The following is a 16,730-nucleotide window of genomic DNA, read 5'->3' as shown; positions in this document are numbered from 1 at the left end:
ACCTTCCATCTTAAGTAAATTAGATGATATGACTTGTTGAACTGTTCCAGTCTACCAAATTTTTATGAATCCTCACTTAAACTAGGAAAATATAAATGGGTATTAGAAATAAAATTACTTTACATTCCACTGTTTGACACTGAAACTACCTTTATGATCTGCTCCATCTGGGTTTAAATGCATTCTTTTCTGGCACTCTGAGCAGCTCATTAGAAATCGTGTCACCGCTTCTCTCGGTAGGAAGGCATAGGTCTCTGAAATCTGAAATGAAGTAACAAAATATAGGTGTTACCATATAAGCTGAATGAACATGATTTAATAGAACTGATCATTATATTTCCAAATAAGGCATGTTATCCTATAATGCCAGGAAGCACAATGAAAGCATGTTCTGCATACTATGTAGCATTTCAAGAAACATCCATCCAATCTCCCTACTTACGATCTAATGGCTAATAACAGTTGATAATGAAAAAAAAATCTCTCCTATCAAAAGGGGTTTCATTTTCTGTTTACAATTTTTTCAGTTTCTTTTCAGTTTCAGCAACAAGATTCATACATAACAGACAACCCAGTGAGAGCTGTTTAAAAAAAAAACCTGAAAGGCGATCTCTTTCTTATAGGCAGTACCAAAAGAAGAAAATGCTTAGCTTATATGCTCTTTATTTTTATTGCAACAGTATGTAGACAGATACAGGACTTAGTGCATTAGTAGTGATGACAGTCTCCTCGCTATTCTAATTTTGTATTTGAATATTTTGTGAAAATATTCTCAGAAAGCCTGTGATTAATAATGCAGGCTAAATAAGTTATTTTTAATACCAGCTGCAGAATTTATCAGTAACTCAATTATAGAGACTGTTTCACCTGGAAATACCCTGAAACAACAGATTTTGGTTATTTCCTCATTTCAAAATAATTGGTTTTTCCAACGACATACTCACAAGAGTCTCAGGGCTTTTTTTCTTATTTGGAGGAGGAGAGGAGGAAGGACTTACTGCTGTCTTTTCAAGACTGTATTTCTTTTCCCCAATGATGCATATACCCTTATAGACCTTTTTGTCTTGCTGAAAAGGACCTGGAGGTGGGGTTGGTGCCAAGCTGAAAATGAGCCAACAGCATAGTCTGCTCACAAATAAAGCAAACCTCATCCTGGTTACGTTAAGCATATGGCCAGCAGATCAAGAAAAGTTATTATTCCTTTCTACTTAGCACTAATTAGGCAATAGTGTCCAGTCTGCGCCCTCCTCCCCCCCAACGCAAGAAGGCTGTTCAGAAGCAGGAGGGAACTCTGTGGCAGGCCACCACAGGGGCAAGCGCCTAAAGCAGGTGACCCATGTGGAAGCTGAGAGAGCTGCAGGTGTTTCATGTTTCATGTGACAAAGAGATTACAAGACAGGGAGAAATCGAAATACAACTCCCTGAAGGGGGATTACAAACACAGTGCAGATAAACTCTTCAGAGGGTAAAACCAGGGACAACTGGCATCAACTCTGGCTTAGGATGTTCAGACTGGACATTAGGAAAAACTTCACAGAATCCCCGAATCACAGAATGGTTGAGATTGGAAGGGACCTCTGGAGATCATCTAGTCCAACCTCCCTGCTCAAGCAGGGTCCTCTAGAGCATATTGCCCAGGATCGCGTCAAGGTGCGTTTTGAATATCTCCAGGGAAGGAGACTCCACTACCTCTCTGGGCAACCTGCTCCAGTGCTCTGTCACCCTCACAGGAAAGAAGTTTTTCCTCGTGTTCAGACGGAACTTCCTGTGGTCCAGTTTGTGCCTGTTGCCTCTTGTCTTGTCACTGGGCACCACGGAGAAGAGGCTGGCCCCATCCTCTTGACACCCTCCCTTCAGATACTTGTGGACATTGATGAGATCCCCTCTCAGTCGTCTTTTCTCCAGGCTGAACAGGCCCAGCTCTCACAGCCTTTCTTCATAGGAGAGATACTCCAGTCCCCTCATCCTCTTTGTAGCCCTCCGCTGGACTCTCTCCAGCAGTGCCATGTCTCTCTTGTACTGGGGAGCCCAGAACTGGACACAGTACTCCAGGGGAGGCCTCCCCAGGGCTGAGTAGAGGGGCAGGATCACCTCCCTCCACCTGCTGGCAACACTCTGCCTAAGGCACCCCAGGAGACCCTTGGCTTTCTTGGCCACAAGGGCACATTGCTGGCCGATGGTTAACTTGTTGTCCACCAGGAATGCCAGGTCCTTCTCGGCAGAGCTGCTTCCCAGCAGGTCAGCCTCCAGCCTGTCCTGGTGCATGGGGCTATTCCTGCCTAGGTGCAGGACCTTGCACTTGCCTTTGTTGAACTTCAGGAGGTTCCTCTCCGCCCACCTCTCCAGCCTGCCCAGGTCCCTCTGAATGGCAGCACAGCCTCCTGGTGTGTCAGTCACTCCCCCCAGTTTAGTATCATCAGCAACTTGCTGAGGGTGCACTCTGTCCCTTCCTCCAGGTCATTCATTGAACAAGACTGGACCCAGGACTGACCCCTGGGGGACACCACTAGCTACAGGCCTCCATCTGGATTCTGCGCCGCCATTCACCACAACCCTCTGTGCCCTGCCATCCAGCCAGTTCTCAACCCACCTCACTGTCCACTCATCTAACCCACACTTCCTGAGCTTCCCTATGAGGATGTGATGGGAAACAGTGTCAAAAGCCTGGCTGAAGTCCAGGGGGACAACATCCACTGCTCTCCCCTCCTCTGCCCAGCCAGTCATTCCAGCACAGAAGGCTATCAGATGGGTCAATCATGATTTCCCCTTGGTGAATCCATGCTCACTACTCCTGATCACTCCTTCTTCAGTAGGAGGCTAGTGCACTCAGCAGGATTACCAGAGGGGTGGAAGAATCTCCAAATTTACAGGTTTTCAAGACAATTAGTGGACAAAGCCATGGCTGAATTGACCTCATGCTGGAAATAGTCCTGATTGGAGTGGGAGTCTGGACTAGAGATCTCCATGAGTCCTGGACTAGAGACCTCCAGGGGTCCCTTTCAAGCAGCATTTCTGTGATTCAGTCATATATTTATACATATATATATTGTATATATACACATACACAGAACAACACTACAAGTATTGTAAATAATCTCTAGCCCTTGTTTTCCCAAACAAAGCGATTGTTTGGCAAAGGAGATATTTCCCAAAGAAAGGCAAATCCCATCAACAGAGATTAAAAGAAGAGTCAACTGATATCTGCTTGTATTTCACTACTGTAAAACTTGCAGCAGAATTCAGTTTCCTATCAAGTGTCAATGTTGATGTAAGTCTATGTAGGAAGATAAGTGCAGAAAGATGGAGGTGGGGTGTATGAAAGTGTGCTTACAGAAAGGACAAGATACCCTTCCTTAATTGGATGTAAATGGAATTACATCCAATACTGTGCAAATCAGTCATGCTGATCACAAGGGTGCTAAGAGGAGGAGGAATAGCCTGTTCTAACTCTGTTACACTCTTCTCCTTGGCTTGTTTGTCACCTGCTTACCCTGTGCTGAAAGTTACACTTCCTAAAACTCCATGGACCAAATACAGCAGTGGCAGAGTACTTTGGAAAGCAGCAGTTTAAATTAGCATACTTTGATGTGACATGAGTTTAGTGTGGAAATAAATGGAAAACAATGCATTGCAAAAGAATATGAATTATACCGTCCTGCTTATGGTATTGTTATTTGGGCTGTGTTTTGTTGTCGTTTTTTATAAAACAGAAATCTTATGTTGGGAGAGAGAAGGATATTAACATAAAAGCAAAATTTTGTCTCAAATGCCACTTGGCATAAATGTTACCTGGGCCTGAAACAATTTATCTGAAAATCAATAAGACAACACGAAATGAAGCCACTTTTGAATGGGAGACCCTGCAGAAGAAAATTACTTCAGATTATTTTCCCTGTTTTCATGCCAAAATAGATGCTTATTTACTTCTCTAAGCATGAAAACATTGCTTGTACTGAGGCTTTATGGAATCTAAAAAAGAACTTAAAATCAACTAGAACTTACCATTAAGAAAATTCGTAAGTGCATATAAGCAGCAACCACTCTCACATAACATTTAACACATTTAGCACTGTATTAAAATTAATGGAGCTTACCTATGGATTCATTAGTTTTCTGCATTTGATAGGAATGCTCCATTTATTCTAATCAAGCATCTCTGTCAAATTCTAGTTCTGCTCAAACAGGATGAAAATCCTCCACGGAAAGCAAGTGATCTAAGCTCCAGATTTGATAGGTATGCTCCACTGACTATAAGGAAATCAGATTTTATAACTAAATTTGTCCATATGGCAGATGCTTGTGTCTCCAACCTCCCACTGCAACACAGTTTTAAGGATGCCCTTCCCTAAATAACACCAGCTTTCACCAGCATCCTCTGTTTTTTAGTTTGTAATTTGAATCAATCACACTTACAGCCCAAGACTTCAGCCTGTACCAATTGGGACAACACAATAGGCATCAAGTTAAAAGAGCTATGTGGAAGAGATGACCCACAGCTTTCCTTATTCTTGCTGTTTGACTATACTCCAAAAAAGCTCTTTTCAATTTTCAGTGCCAGAAAGCTTAAAAAAAAAAACCCAGCAAACTCACTCCTCCAACAGTGCAGACTCTTGTTTGCCTTTCTCATTAAAGAAGGGCATATCTACTTCATTATATGCAGATAGCTGCATGCTAGCTCTAGCCATGCTTTCCACTAACTGGCTTAGAACCAGCTGGGACCCAGCAGCTGTCTAACCAAATTAGCACAAAGTGGAACACAAAATCCTATTACTCTTAGGATACTTATAGCTCTTAGTAGCTTGTGCTAAAGGTTGGGCTGATGTAGTTCATGGAGCTGGTTTGCATGTGAGTATTTCAGAGCACAAGCAGGCCTATATTTCAGAGCACCAGGAGGCCTATGACCCTACAAGTAATTACACAGAAATACCCTAGCCAGTGGTCTGACTTCATAGGGAAAAATTGCTTCTGTCCTCCATTCTATCTGAAAGAAAGGAATAACGACTCGACCCTCACTGATACGGTATATTCTCACTGACTTCAGTGGCCTACTCCGAGCTCTCTTCTCAAGGCCATTAGCTAACAAAAATAAAATCAGATTATCTCATCCAGTAATGTCCTGCAATAAAAAAACAGTGCTACTGCTTTTCTACAAAACAAACAAATCCCACATGCTTCTATGTGTTAAGAAAGAAAAAAGCCAGAGATATGAACTGAAGTGGAGGATATTGCATTATTTACATCTATGCACTGACAATGCAGATAAGCATTTTTTTTGGCATGATGTGCAGAAAACTGGTCATGCACGTGTCTATACCAATCAGAAAGCAGCCATTGGCAATTTACAATATTGATAAAGTATCCTAGAGTGCCACCAAAGAGGGAAATACAATGTGGACTGCTTTAAAAACAAATCATAGGTGTGCTTCCTTCAAATGTGATGCTTTAGAGGCATCCTTATGTGATTCCTTATTCTTATTGGTGGTTCTACTGCACATTCGTATACCTTCTGTTGCTTTTAAAAACCCCATACCTTATACTAAATGTGTTCTATATCGCAGATAAAATAGAAAATAAGCATTGTCTAGCAGGTTGGTGTTTAGGTATTGTGTACTGGGTATAGCTCCTAGAGCTGAATGCTTTTTATATTGTAAAGGGAAAAAAATTACCTGAAGAAGAAACTAGACATCTGGAACATCAAGCAAAGAGTGCCAAAACACTACACTGTTTGTCGTATTCCCAGAAGTTACAGGATAAGAAGCTGAACGTTTCCTAACAGGCCCCACACACCTACATATATTTTGTTTTAACTCTAAACTGAAAGGCAAATAAAATCAGAGTTGACATCAGTGGCAAAACTTTTATGATCTCATTTCCATGTTCGTGGGAAGTCTACATTATAATAGATTTTGAGATATATCAGCCTATCCAAAACAACACCTAACAATTAAGGCCCTCAAAATCTGTAATTGACCTATATGCTATTTAATGGCTCCCATAAAGAGCGTAACTCCTACAAGGCAAGTAATCCAGTACCTGAGCATGCAATCTGATTTACACTGGGGCTGAGTGAAGTATATCCTAATTACCTATAAGAACTATATTGCATTCCTATTGCATCACTTGTGCAGACAGAGAAAAAAAATCGTTTATGCTCCCTAATATTCAGATTATTGTAATGCAGGATGTTACGATGATGTAGCTTTCAGAGCTACATTTCTAGTCTGAAAATTAACAAGCACTAAACTGAAAGGCAGATTTTAGGACACATATGGCAGAGCGGGAAAGACAAGTGTGAGGAAAGGGAGTGAAATTTTGCAAGTAAACCTATTAACCCCTAAAGCATTAACATAAAGAATATGTGTGTAGTCTGGAAGACATGATGTGTCAGAATAGAGGGATTTTTTGTTGTGTGTGTATAGTTTTTTAATTATTTAGGGTGCGGAGGGGCAGATGATCCAAAGAAAAATTCAAAAAGGGACGGGAAGAGAATGAAAACGGTAATCTGTCCTGGACCCACAGCCATAAAACCAGGTGGTAGAAACTGATTTCTTGATGACAGAAGGGCAAACTAGCCGAGGAAAGTCCTCTCCTTTCCACTGTTACAGGTCAGAATGGGCCGCTAGCATAGGAAAGCAGATATACTGTTGCTGAGAGTTTTATCAAGAGCTCACTGCCCTGGTATATTGGTGAAAATGTTGTTTCCTCCCATAATAAACTTCAGCTTCACGGCTTTTTTCCCTCCCTGCATAAAAAAAATAGCTTTCTGAAAGGAAAGTGATGGGGAACACCTGTTAGCTGGTTCAGCAGCAGGAGACTCAAAGGCTTGCCCTTTGCAAAAAAAGCAAGAACAAGTCAGTAGAATACAAGTGCACAGGGCCCAATTATTTGGTCTTGCACAAAGGAATAGCATGGAGACAGGGATTTAAGTGTGTCAAGACCCTGCACAAATCTCCTATCCTTTTGCTTCCTAGAGGATAATTTCTTCAGTTCTGCCCTAGATGGAAAACAGCTAGGCCACAAATCTGCTTTAACTCTGTTTGATTAGTGAGGTTGCCCTGAAAGGAGATGTTATTTCATAACACAGCCTGTCAAAAACTTCTTCCCCAAGGAAAGCACTTTCATTGTGATGCTTAGAGGGGACTTACAAGCATGTTCTTGTTTGGGGAAGGGAAAAAAAGTCATATCGTGCTTCACAACTTGAAGAAGTTTCGTTAGGGTGACAAGAAAGAGGGAAGCTACTTGACAGCATGATCTCAGACCAAGAAACACTTTTTACTTCAGCAGCTGGATGAAGTACAGGACCCCACACCTATTAGATTCATGTTACTTTGCAGATGCTACGTATTTATGCACCACCTATCTGATCAGATGCTTTCCCCAAGCTATCTCCCCTTGACATATCAATATCTTCCACATTTTATAAGCTTGTTTCTCTTCCAGCTCATCACCTTAGAGCTCTTTTTCATTCACGGGTTGGGAATTTAATTAACCGATCATTTCTCACGCTCAGACGTAACAACCCCCCTCACCATTCAAGTTCACTGCTGTAACATTTCAAGGCTTTGCACTTTGGCTACACAGGCTCAACAGGTAGATATTAAATCATCAGTCTCAGGTAAAAATAGTCAAGTACACAGAGATTAAAGTGTTTAAGGTGCCTACAAGATTTACCCAAACAGTTCTAGTGTAGATGATTCACTTAGTTACAGGAAACTTGGTCCAGGTGGAACGTACAAAGGTGAAGCACCTGCTCTTCGTAGTTTATTGTTTGAATAACATGAAAACCTAACCTTTTCTTTAAGAATACTAAAGGAAAATAAAATCTACACAGAAATTTAAGGCTTGATTTAGCCTACCTGTATTCAGACCAGGACCTGAGAGGAGAAAGAGATATTTCCCATCTTCAAACTCAGGAGTGGCCATTTGAGTTTCCTGAAAAATTTAGTTAGGCTAATTTTCTGCTGCTTTGCATTGAACCACAAAGAGCTGTCTTAACATCTTGAGGCTGTCGCATTATGCTGCTCCTGTAGCCGCAACTTTTTCCTTTTATTCTCACCTCTGATATACCCCTCAGCACTTGAATTTAAATTTTGGATGCAGCCGAATAGTTTAAATCAAGGTACACAGCTCTGTAAGGGCACGGAGAAGGCAGATAGGCATTTATGGTGTGTCTTTCCCACTATGTCAGAAGAATTCTCCTCAACGTTTCTCCCATGTGTGTCCCTCCACTTTGACACTGCAAGTTTTCCCTTCAGGGACTGATAGCTGTACACATTATAATAGTCCTTTAGGACACAGAGTGAAAAAGCACCATCCCAAAGCAAAGCAGCTCCTCTAGGACACTGAACTGAAAGGGTGTGCTACAGACTCACCCTTCCAGAACATCCGCTGTACTTTTTCCTGACTGCTTAACAAATTGATTTAGCCAGTGTGTTTCACTCCAGCCTCTATGGAGTCTGATATCCCAAAGGATTCAGGTGGAATGCAGGAAGAGTATGGGTCATATTTCAGCACTGCTGCTTTCCCTGGAAGCAAGGAACATGCTGTTTTCACCTTCTTCGCCTTCCCAGTCATCTGTGCTCCTGCTGAGTAACCAATATAACCTGGCCTTGTGTCACATAACCTGCCTTTATGAGAGAATAATCTACTCGGATCAAGGCCTTCTTATTTTTCCTGTTTGTAAACTTCCATGGGAACCATGGAACTAACTAAAAGTATAAACACTGTAGAAAGTATTCCTTTAGTCTGACATATTTCAGTGTCAGGACCACAATGCTCTGGATATAATTTAAAGTTCTAAAGGCATGAAAACTCTTGGTTTCATTTTAGATATACATATATATATATAAGCCAGCTCCTTTTTTTTGCTGGCATAAATCTACCTACCACAAGTACAGATATGTTGGCAGGGAATATAGTCCATAAACCTTACATTGCATAAAAACTGGGCACTTGAAATGCGCTTGAAACCCTAATACTTCAGCATACATGCTCTTGCTAGTTAAATGGGAAATTCACTCTTTTGTGTGCTTTCAAGATCATTCTGCCATGTCTTCTACACAGAATTTATACAATTCCCTACTCATTTGCTAGTGTGTGGAAAAGCAGAAGAAGAAAATGAGGACCTCATTCTAAACTTAAATATTGAAGCACAGATGCTTTCCTAATTCATCTATAAAGTTTGTGCCAAGAAATCCTGAAGTTCAAGTTTGGCACATTATTGCACCAATGAAAATATTAATGCTCTTTCTAAAATGCTGCTCTTTTAGAGCTACCAAACACCACATCCTATTTATCTTCCTGTGCAGTACTACTGTAGGAAGTCCCACAGAAATTAATTGTAAAATGCCATTCATTTTTACAGAGTTAACATAAATACGTCAGACGGCAGACTACAGATTCACTAATTGAGGCTGTAAACTCTGCTAAGCATGTTTTCGAAGAGAGATACTGAAGTATCCTAGCACTCCAGCATCCGGGGGACTCTTTATCAAAAATGAAAAAGACCTGACTTCTTTTCAGGTCGGAGGAAGATGAATATTCAGTGCCACCTCTACATATTCTGAATTTGTTTCTCCATATAAATACAAACAGTAGTTAATTAAGTTACCTTTGACAATTTCATTACCTTTCTAATCATGCTTGAGTACTACTCAAAATTTTGAGTGGAGCAGTTTCACTACTGAAAATAAAGACTCATAAATATATAAGCAAATAAATTACTTGAATTTAATATGATCCAATTCTTTGGGCTGTGCCATCCATTTTTTACAAGTATTCAGATACTGAAAATTCATGACAACATTTATGAATTTCAAAAGTTTAGCAATTTTGTAACAAAAATATAGTGTTTTCTCTCCGTCATTTTTCTGTTAAAATGTTTTGGTTGCCCAGTTAGGAAGCAGTAGCAATGTGATCATCACACGCTAGGAAATATGAATAACAAATAGCAAAACAATTGTAGCATACAGTTTGTGAACCATCCTTTCTGCAAAAATTTCCAACTCAGACTATTTGGTAAATACTTATATATGACAAATACATTCACAGATCTCAGGGATGATTCACTTTTGACTTATGAATAAAGAAACAAGACTAAATTAATCTTGTTCTGAAGTCAGCTAATAAAATTAAACCCCACCGAAGTACTTCAGTTTGATTTATAAAGCTCTTTCTTAGGGTACAATTTTTGTAAGGTGATTATCTGAGATACTACTTCTTGCCTTCTGTAGCATTACAGAAGGAGATACTGCGTGGCCTTCTGGAACAGGCTGACACTACCGCTCGTCATTTACCATAAAGGCATTTTCATTGACGAGTTCGGTAAGCTGGAATGTATTTCCCCAGTTAGTCCAGTAGAATCTGAGGCCTGTTTATTTAACCTAATTCTCATCCTGGGATAGAGAGCAAGAATTGATACTAGCTTAATCTGGAGTGTTTTTTCCCTTTTTTTCATCTACAGAAATATTTTAAAATTATGTATGGACATCCTGTCCTTGGGACATATGACTCAATGCTCATAATAAACTAATATGCATTGAAATAAATGTACAAGTATTTCAAACATTGATAATGACACAGGGCTTCCTTTATAGTCTGCTCATAATTATGTAATAAACTCATGTCTCAATTACAACAAAAGTTAACATCAAATGAAACTACTGTGCAACCTACTGAATTTACATAAACTGTTCTCAGAGAACAGACACTAGTTCTCCTTCATAGAGTTCATAATAAACAAATGTCTTATCTGGCTTGGAACCACAGGATCCTTAGGGTAGTAAATATTATACTTGGCACATATTTGTAGCACTATGACTTGAATTACTCTATTTACAGTTGATAATATTCCATAAACTTGTATATTATTCTCTGAAGTCTGACCTGTCCCTTAGAACAGTTTTCTAAAATAAAACAAAATAAAAAGATAATGATCAATTACTACTTTTCTAATGCCTTCTAGAAGAGAAGATCAAGTTTCAAAATGGCTAATGTGACTGATGAAAATTAATTTAGATAGTTTGTGTTTGTTCACTCTGCAACATCACTCGAAGCCTTACAAGGCACACCTTGATGACTAGTACTTTCCTTCATATATCTATGTTCAGGTCAGTACTGCTGGGAACAAATTATAAGGAATCTTTCCAAGAGCTTGTCCCCTAACAAACTGTTTGAAATAGCCTATAAATAAAATATTTGTAAAGGGATTCATAGATATGTAGTAAAGACCCTTATATACTTGCAAAGTGAAATATCTGAAAAAATAGTAACGGAAAAATTTCATATGGTCAGAGGATAAAATTTAAAATGCAGGTTTCAGAAACTTGGACTTACCACAGTTTTTGGTGACATTTCATCAGAAACAACTGACATGATTTGCAGGCTGTTTTTTAGCTTAAGAAAGCTGCAGCGAGGGTGAGAGGCTCAGTTGCCCACATGTCAGGGCTGGAGCGCATGGCCCAGATGGCTGCAGGGAGGCCGTGGTCAGGGCCAACCCCTGCCCTAGAGGAAGCCGCTTTGGCTGAGGCTGTGCTGCGGGGTCTGGTGAAGATAACTGAAGATAAACCTTTCAGGACAACACTGCATTCTGATGTAACAGTGCACGCACACGCACGCCCGCACGCACACACGTACACGTGCACAGCTGCCTGCCTGCCCAAGGCACGTCTGCCTTTCCCAGCTGTCTGGCTCTGTTGAAGGTAGTATCCTGTGCCAGGGAGTTGGGCCACAAGAGAACAGGCAAGAGCATACATTTTAGTCACCAGGGGAAACTGTAATAAATGTTTTATTAGTTCTCTTTAAGAAAATTAAGTGTTTTATTTGTGCTACTAAATACAAAAGCTATTTACCGTTATTAAAGGCAGCAACTGCACTATTCAGGTCAAGTAACAGCGCAATTAAAAAAAATTAGAAATAATCATTTCTCTCTATTCAGTCAGTTTACGTGGGTTTGATAGTTGCCTTCTCAACAGTTCTTTCATTGTACCCAGCAGTTTTTAAATTTAGGAAAGTTACAAGTCTTCACACCATTAAACCTTAAAATATACTTAGTCTGTAGCAATGAAGTATAATGAAACTTCATTCATTTGCTGAAGTACAGCATCTCATTTAGTAAACTTATGTGGCAATGCCTTCTAAGCCTTCCTTTAGACTTCATCCATTTAATAGCAATTAAGAGGTACCATTAATATAGTTATTACAAAAATTGTCAAGTCATTATAGAAAGAAAAAATTCTCTGTTTGAATCAATTAGAAAATCTTTATTGAAGTCAATAGATGTGGCCCTTATTACACAAAAAATGTGGCTCTCCTGATTTGTAAACTGTGTGTTTTCATGCATGATTGAAAGACCTGAAAGGAATCTGAGAGTGAGGGCTGCAATACTAACCCAGTTGGAAAAAACACAAATCTACAGATCTCATGCGTAACTAGGCCCAAATAACTCACACTTTTATAGACTGATGTTCACTTTTAGCTAGTTCGTTGGGTTTTTTACTTACTGCTTTATACGTTCTCTTTTGTCCAGCATGTTTTCTGATTTGTTCTCCGTTAGGCCCAGTTTCAACATGCATGGAATAGATAATGTCAAAGAAATCTTCTACCACGGCTACCCGCCGTAAAGACAGCTTCTCATCTACACCTACTCCATCCTGAAAAAAAAAAAAAAAGAAAGAAAAGAAAAGAAAGAGTAAGGAGGACAGGATGAATAGATAAATGATGACAATCATGAAACACATTCTCCATTTTCGGCAAGATCTGATTAGTTAAAGACCCTTCCACTGAGATCTGAAGGTCACCCCTGCCATGAATGACAGAAATAGTATTGCAGAAAAGCTGTATGATCAGAAGGATCATAAGATGCTATATTTGCAAACAGATCATTTGGTCAAACCAGAGCATTTGGTTTCTTCATGGAAAGTAATCTTTCACTCCAGTATTTAAAAAATGAAACAAAAAGTATCTGTGCTTGTTTCTCCAAAGGCAAAAACACTCAGAGGCAGAAGCAGCCCCCAGTCACGTGGCAAAGAAATGTATTATGCAGCTGTTAATAAGGATGCAGTAGCTCTTTTATCCTTTCTCATTCTCCTCCCAGTAAATCTGTACCTTGCATTTCATAAAGGTATTTAATAAAAGGTTTTAACTCACAGGTGATAGAGCTGACTGTAATTAGGAATACAAAGGAAGCTGTTACAAATAGTTTACCCCTGGAAAACCTACTTGAAAATATACTACATGAAGAAACATCACAATATGAGGAAAAGAAGGGGATTTTTTTTGAGATTTGTGATTTTGTACACAAATGTCTGACTTGAAGAAGTGACAGGAAAGTGAGGACACCTACTATCTAATTTTCAAAAGTGAAACTGCTGTGGTAGCTCAGGACTTCTAAACAGAGACAGTCTTAAAAGTCTCTAAAAAAAATCAATGCAATTCAATTTCTGCCTTATAGAGAGGACTATCCATATGACAGCTTTTCGTTTGTTTTGGTCTTTTCTATGGGTTCAGCTCTAATGAAGGAGATTGTAGAGTGGGCAGAGCCAGGGCAGAACTGGGGGTCTTGGTTGTCCAGAGTAGGCCGCTCAACAGAAGGCTGCATTTTGCAATATAACATAATCATGAGAGGAATAGAATGAGAACAGCCAATTCATTTGTAATCCAACATAGTATTTGTCTCTGAAGGCAACAGCATCACCTAACCTTCAATGTATATTTGAAGTAATAAATGCTTTCAGAACTTAACGTGTTTGATAACCACTACTGCTACTGTAATTGATGCTGCAACAAAACTGATTTACATTGATCCTTTTGTAACAAAACACACCCAATTATTGCTGCTGTGGCCAAATGAAGGCCAAAGGTGAAAAATGAAAAAACAACGGTTACATATGACTCCCAGTTGCCGTCCCCTGCTAATCACTGTTTGCTAACCCATTCCAGTAAGCTTGCTAGATGTGAACAAACATATTTTGTTTTTCTAACTGTCCCTATCCTTTATTCCAGCTCACTTATCTTACTTTTATTTTTCACAAAGTTCATGGAAAGAGCCCAAATAATTCCACTGGCTCCAAAGAACTCCCCATGGTGACACAGAGAGGCTCTGATTATTCCCAGTAGTGACAGAGAAAATGTTAATGCCTCTATAGGACGGTGAGGTGGCTTGAGAACTGGCTGGATGGCCGAGCTCAGAGGGTTGTGGTGAATGGCGCAGAGTCAAGTTGGAGGCCTGTAGCTAGTGGTGTCCCCCAGGGGTCAGTCCTGGGTCCAGTCTCGTTCAATATATTCATCAGTGACCTGGAGGAAGGGACAGAGTGCACCCTCAGCAAGTTTGCTGATGATACTAAACTGGGGGGAGAGGCTAACACACCAGAAGACTGTGCTGCCATTCAGAGGGACCTGGGCAGGCTGGAGAGCTGGGCGGAGAGGAACCTCCTGAAGTTCAACAAAGGCAAGTGCAAGGTCCTGCACCTAGGCAGGAATAATCCCATGCACCAGTACAGGCTGGGGGTTGACCTGCTGGAAAGTAGCTCTGCAGAGAAGGACCTGGGAGTGTTGGTGGACAACCAGTTAAGCATGAGCCAGCAGTGTGCCCTTGTGGCCAAGAAGGCCAAGGGTCTCCTGGGGTGCCTTAGGCAGAGTGTTGCCAGCAGGTGGAGGGAGGTGATCCTGCCCCTCTACTCAGCCCTGGTGAGGCCTCACCTGGAGTACTGTGTTCAGTTCTGGGCTCCGCAGTACAAGAGAGACATGGCCCTACTGGAGAGAGTCCAGCGGAGGGCTACCAAGATGATTAGAGGGCTGGAGCATGTCTCCTATGAAGAAAGACTGCAAGAGCTGGGCCTGTTCAGCCTGGAGAAGAGAAGATTGAGAGGGGATCTCATCAATGCCTACAAGTATCTGCAAGGGGAGTGTCAAGAGGATGAGGCCAGCCTCTTCTCCGTGCAATGGGCAGAAACTGAACCACAGGAAGTTCCATCTGAAGCTGAGGAAAAACTTCTTCACTGTGAGGGTGACAGAGCATTGGAGCAGGTTGCCCAGAGAGGTAGTGGAGTCTCCTTCGCTGGAGATATTCAAAACCCGTCTGGATGTGATCCTGGGCAATATGCTCTAGAGGACCCTGCTTGAGCAGGGAGGTTGGACTAGATGATCTCCAGAGGTCCCTTCCAACCTAAACGATTCTGTGATTCTGTGATTCTATAGTATAACCTTCTAAACGTGCATGACTCTAAATGGAATCAGATTACGAGATGCTGATACTGTATTAGCCACAGAAGCTTTGTGCTTTCCTGCTCCACTCTGCCCCTGCTTCTGCCCAGCCTTCTTCAAAGAGGTCCCAGCCCAAAGCTGCCTATGTTCTCCCTACCAGGCCCATAGCTAGTTGTGCTCTTTATTCCCAGCAAATAGCTGGAACAGAGCAGAATTCCCTCACGAGTGTGTAGAAGATTGCCATAGTCCTGTGAGGGCAAAGAGTGACAGAAGTGATTATGCTGAGGATTCAGAGTGGGGGAAGATGAGGAATTTGTACTGCAGCCTCCAGCACAGGTTAAAGTCTCAGTGAGGGGACATAGCACCTTTCTCCTCCCAGAGTGATCAGCTGGGGAACAGGTGCTCAGAGAAGGCAGGGAGATTCCTGTCCCATGAACAGCCCCTAAAATTTCACTAGCCATCTGCTCAAAAGTTTTGTGGTATCATGACGGTTTCCAGCATCAGCATCACAAAGAATTACAATGGTAATGTCCACCACTATTGCCCACTGTTTAAAAAAAAAAAAAAAGCCCAAATTTGAGCCATTTTCATCTTCAGGGGAATTCACACTTGAGCTCTGCAGGGGTGCCCCATCTCCAGTCATTACTTTCTCACCACCCAAATGGCACGGTGGGATCTCTAACGATTTCAAACACTCTTATTATGAGGACAGTGTTATCTCACGTCGTTCTCAAAACACTTAAAAGTTTATAGTGTTGATTAACTGATAAAGATTTAATCGGTTTATTACTAATGAGTATTGTTTCAGGAAATTTCCTACAGCGGAGCTCTCTTTCAATTAAAGAGAAATGCTTTACAACAATATGAATTTAAAATCAGAGATGCCACATCAGCGTAACTGGCACATACAAACATTAGGAATACATTGAAAGAATAAGCTTCAAAATGGAGACTCATTTTGCTGTTTTTGGTGGCCACGGTATGCAGTGGTCTTTTTTGGCAGGCCCCCTGTCCCCATCCCTAGGAACTGCTATCCAAAGGTGAGCACGATGTGCATGTGTTCTTGAAGTTGTGTTTCTCCATCCAGCTGAATAAAACCCTAAGCATCACCAATACTTCTAAACATATAAGGAAGTAAAACCCACAGAAACTCTCTGCCATGTCTTCTAATCGAAATGCCAGAAAATGAATACAAACTTTCAAAATCTTTCAGTCACACTAGAAAAAAATAGCATATACTGAGTGGAAACCGGTTCACGAGAAAAGAGCACTATTACTTAAGAATTATACTTGTAGCATCAGCATAACTTTATCGGGTGGGGCCTGGGCACTGACTAGGACAGGCTCCACTCTGCCTGGTGCTGTATAAGGTAATAAGACAGCCCTTGTTTCAGAAAGCCTGCAATGTTTAAGAAGGGGCTGAACTGCTGAATGAGCTGGTAAGTCCATATGGCACAATGCGGTGCTGTGTGGAAATGTAAGTCTGAACTGCAGAAGCAATACACCACATGACTAACTTGACTGACAGT

At 41.0% G+C, this 16,730-nt stretch overlaps 1 protein-coding gene across 5 annotated transcripts in view; it reads right to left on the bottom strand.

The window, feature by feature from the left end:
• The window catches only part of NOL4 (nucleolar protein 4), a 197,229-nt gene that overhangs the window by 149,072 nt on the left and 31,427 nt on the right, over positions 1–16,730 (bottom strand). For all 5 annotated transcript variants that reach the window (XM_009683064.2, XM_009683062.2, XM_009683063.2 and 2 more), the window contains exons 2-3: positions 12,501–12,650; positions 150–261 (exon numbers count right to left, since the gene is read on the bottom strand). In XM_009683064.2, the coding sequence (XP_009681359.2) occupies positions 150–261; positions 12,501–12,650 (262 nt within the window). The remainder of the gene's footprint in view (positions 1–149; positions 262–12,500; positions 12,651–16,730) is intronic.

This window comes from Struthio camelus, chromosome 2 (genome assembly GCF_040807025.1).
Source record: "Struthio camelus isolate bStrCam1 chromosome 2, bStrCam1.hap1, whole genome shotgun sequence".
Lineage (NCBI taxonomy): Eukaryota > Metazoa > Chordata > Aves > Struthioniformes > Struthionidae > Struthio > Struthio camelus.
The sequence above is the reverse complement of the archived record's forward strand: the minus strand, read 5'-3'. Positions and strand labels throughout refer to the sequence as shown.